This window comes from Manacus vitellinus, unplaced genomic scaffold (genome assembly GCF_001715985.3).
Source record: "Manacus vitellinus isolate BGI_N305 unplaced genomic scaffold, ASM171598v3 scaffold_120_pilon, whole genome shotgun sequence".
Taxonomy (NCBI): domain Eukaryota; kingdom Metazoa; phylum Chordata; class Aves; order Passeriformes; family Pipridae; genus Manacus; species Manacus vitellinus.
This window is the reverse complement of record NW_021938898.1, coordinates 477411-479634: the sequence shown is the minus strand read 5'-3', so window position 1 is coordinate 479634 and position 2224 is coordinate 477411. Positions and strand designations below refer to the sequence as shown.

The 2224-nt window shown below is 46.8% G+C and overlaps 1 protein-coding gene across 1 annotated transcript in view; it reads right to left on the bottom strand.

The window, feature by feature from the left end:
* KPNB1 (karyopherin subunit beta 1) overlaps positions 1 to 2224 on the bottom strand; it is a 23962-nt gene that overhangs the window by 14649 nt on the left and 7089 nt on the right. Inside the window, exon 6 of the mRNA XM_029965863.1 lies at positions 1412 to 1522. Coding sequence (XP_029821723.1) covers positions 1412 to 1522 — 111 coding nt within the window. The remainder of the gene's footprint in view (positions 1 to 1411; positions 1523 to 2224) is intronic.

The window sequence follows — 2224 nt, the reverse complement described above, 5'->3', positions numbered from 1 at the left end:
TTTTTTTTTTGGGAGCATTCACCATAAATATATATTTAGCTGCTTTTAAAGATGGAAATGATTCATCTCTCCAGCCCTTCAAAGTTTCAGCTGTTATTGATCTCTGCAGTTCATTTCTGCAAACAGCATCTGCCTGCAGAACAATACCCCCCAAAATCCAGCCATTCCAAGGGATAATTACTTTTATTGCAGCCACAGTTTTATATTTAACTCATAAATAATGGGCTGTGTAGAGTGGGATCAATCCTTCTGCAGGCTGGGGTAGGACTGAGCCCCTCATGGCCGAGACAGACCCCAAAATTTCAGGGCACAGAGTCCCCCAAAACAGCAGGGAATGAAAGAACTGCTCTGGATTCCTTGGGATACATCAATACAACGACTCCAAGAGCAGCAGCTCCAGGATCTGAGAATTCCCTGGCCTGGAGAACATGCTGAGTGCACATTCAGGTTAAGCCTGGAGCTGGAGCTGGCTCTGGAATGCTAACAAGGGATCAGGTCCCTGTCAGGTACCACTGGCACAGCCCCAGCCCTGCCTGGCACAGCCAGACCTGTCCCAGAACCTCCAGCTCCATTCCCAGCCTGCCTGGGAAGGATTTTCCTCTCTTCATCTGCTCCAGGAAGGGAAAGGGGCAGAGCTGAGCTTCACTCTGAGCTTTACCTTGAACCACAGAGCTCCAAACCAACCCCAATCCCTCCCTGGGAGGGGGGCGAGGCCCTGGCACAGGTTGCCAAGAGAAATNGATTAAATCTTGGCAGTGACTGTGCAGATCTAAACCTTTGGTGTTATTAAACCAGCACATTTTTGATTGTTATTCCATTACTGGAAAAATCTGGGAGAGGCCTGGGATAGGAGTAGCACCTGTGTTTAAGTGCAGCACGATGTGGAAATAGGGAATAAGAAATAAGAGTGGGTTAATGGGGTTATTTTAAAGAAAATACCAGCTTTGACAGGGCTTGGAGCAATCTGGTCTGACAAAAAGTGTCCCTGCCCTTGGCAGGAGCTGGAACTGGAATTTTTAAGGTCCTTCCAACCCAAATAATTTAATCACAGATTAAATGTGTGATTAAAGAAAATTCCCTCAGCCGAGGCCTCGCGTTCACCTCGCGGGGCAGAACAACCTGAGCACTGCTCACCACTGCACTGCTTCCAACCATTCCTCCCCCATAAACGGGAATTCCAAACCAGGAATTCCAAAGCTCCCCTTTTAAAACAAAAAGGAGAAACCAAGGCAGGTTTTTTTCAAGGGAAAAAAAAAAATAAATAAGGCAACAAAACGTTGCTGTTTTTCCTGAACAGCCTCAGCCTCAGCAGCAGCCCCGGCCTGGGGGGGCTCTGGTGGGTTCCCCTTTTTTTGGGAGAACATTCCCACGGCATTCCCAGCTGGATCCAAGCCTTGCCAGGGCTCCCCACCTCCGAGGCCTCGATGGCCAGATCCATCTCCTCGTCGCAGACGTTGGACCAGAACTCGATGCCCTGCAGGGCCACCTCGTCGATGTCGCTCTTCATCGCCTCGATCGTGATCTGTGACGGGCAAAACACCAGAAAAAGGACATTTTAAAAAGTTGTTTCTCCCGGAATCCACGGCCCCACTTCGGGCCCGTGGCTGAAATCGGAGGCCACGGTGGAGTTTTTGTTCTTGGAGGTTCCAGAGGGGTTGTGTTGTTGGATCTGAGCCCCCCGGGAGGGCTGGAGGGCAAAATCAGCATTTGGAGCCTCAGGGCTGGGGGTTACGGGGGTTTGTAGGGAGAGGGATGGCCAGGATCCAGGAAAAGGGAGGGAAAGGAGGAATACAAGAGGAAGAAAAATCAGGAATACAAGAAGAGTTAAAATCAGGAATACCAGGGGAATTAAAATCAGGAATACCAGGGGAATTAAAATGAGGAATACAGGAGGAATTAAAATGAGGAATACAGGAGGAATTAAAATGAGGAATACAGGAGGAATTGAAATCAGGAATACAAAAGGAAGAAAAATGAGGAATACAAGAGGACTTAAAATCAGGAATACCAGAGGACTTAAAATCAGGAATACCAGAGGAATTAAAATCAGGAATACAACAGGAATTAAAATCAGGAATACAAGGTGAATTAAAATGAGGAATACAGGAGGAATTAAAATCAGGAATACCAGAGGAAGAAAAATGAGGAATACAAGAGGGATTAAAATCAGGAATATAAGAGGAATTAAAATCAGGAATACAAGAGGAATTAAAATCAGGAATAC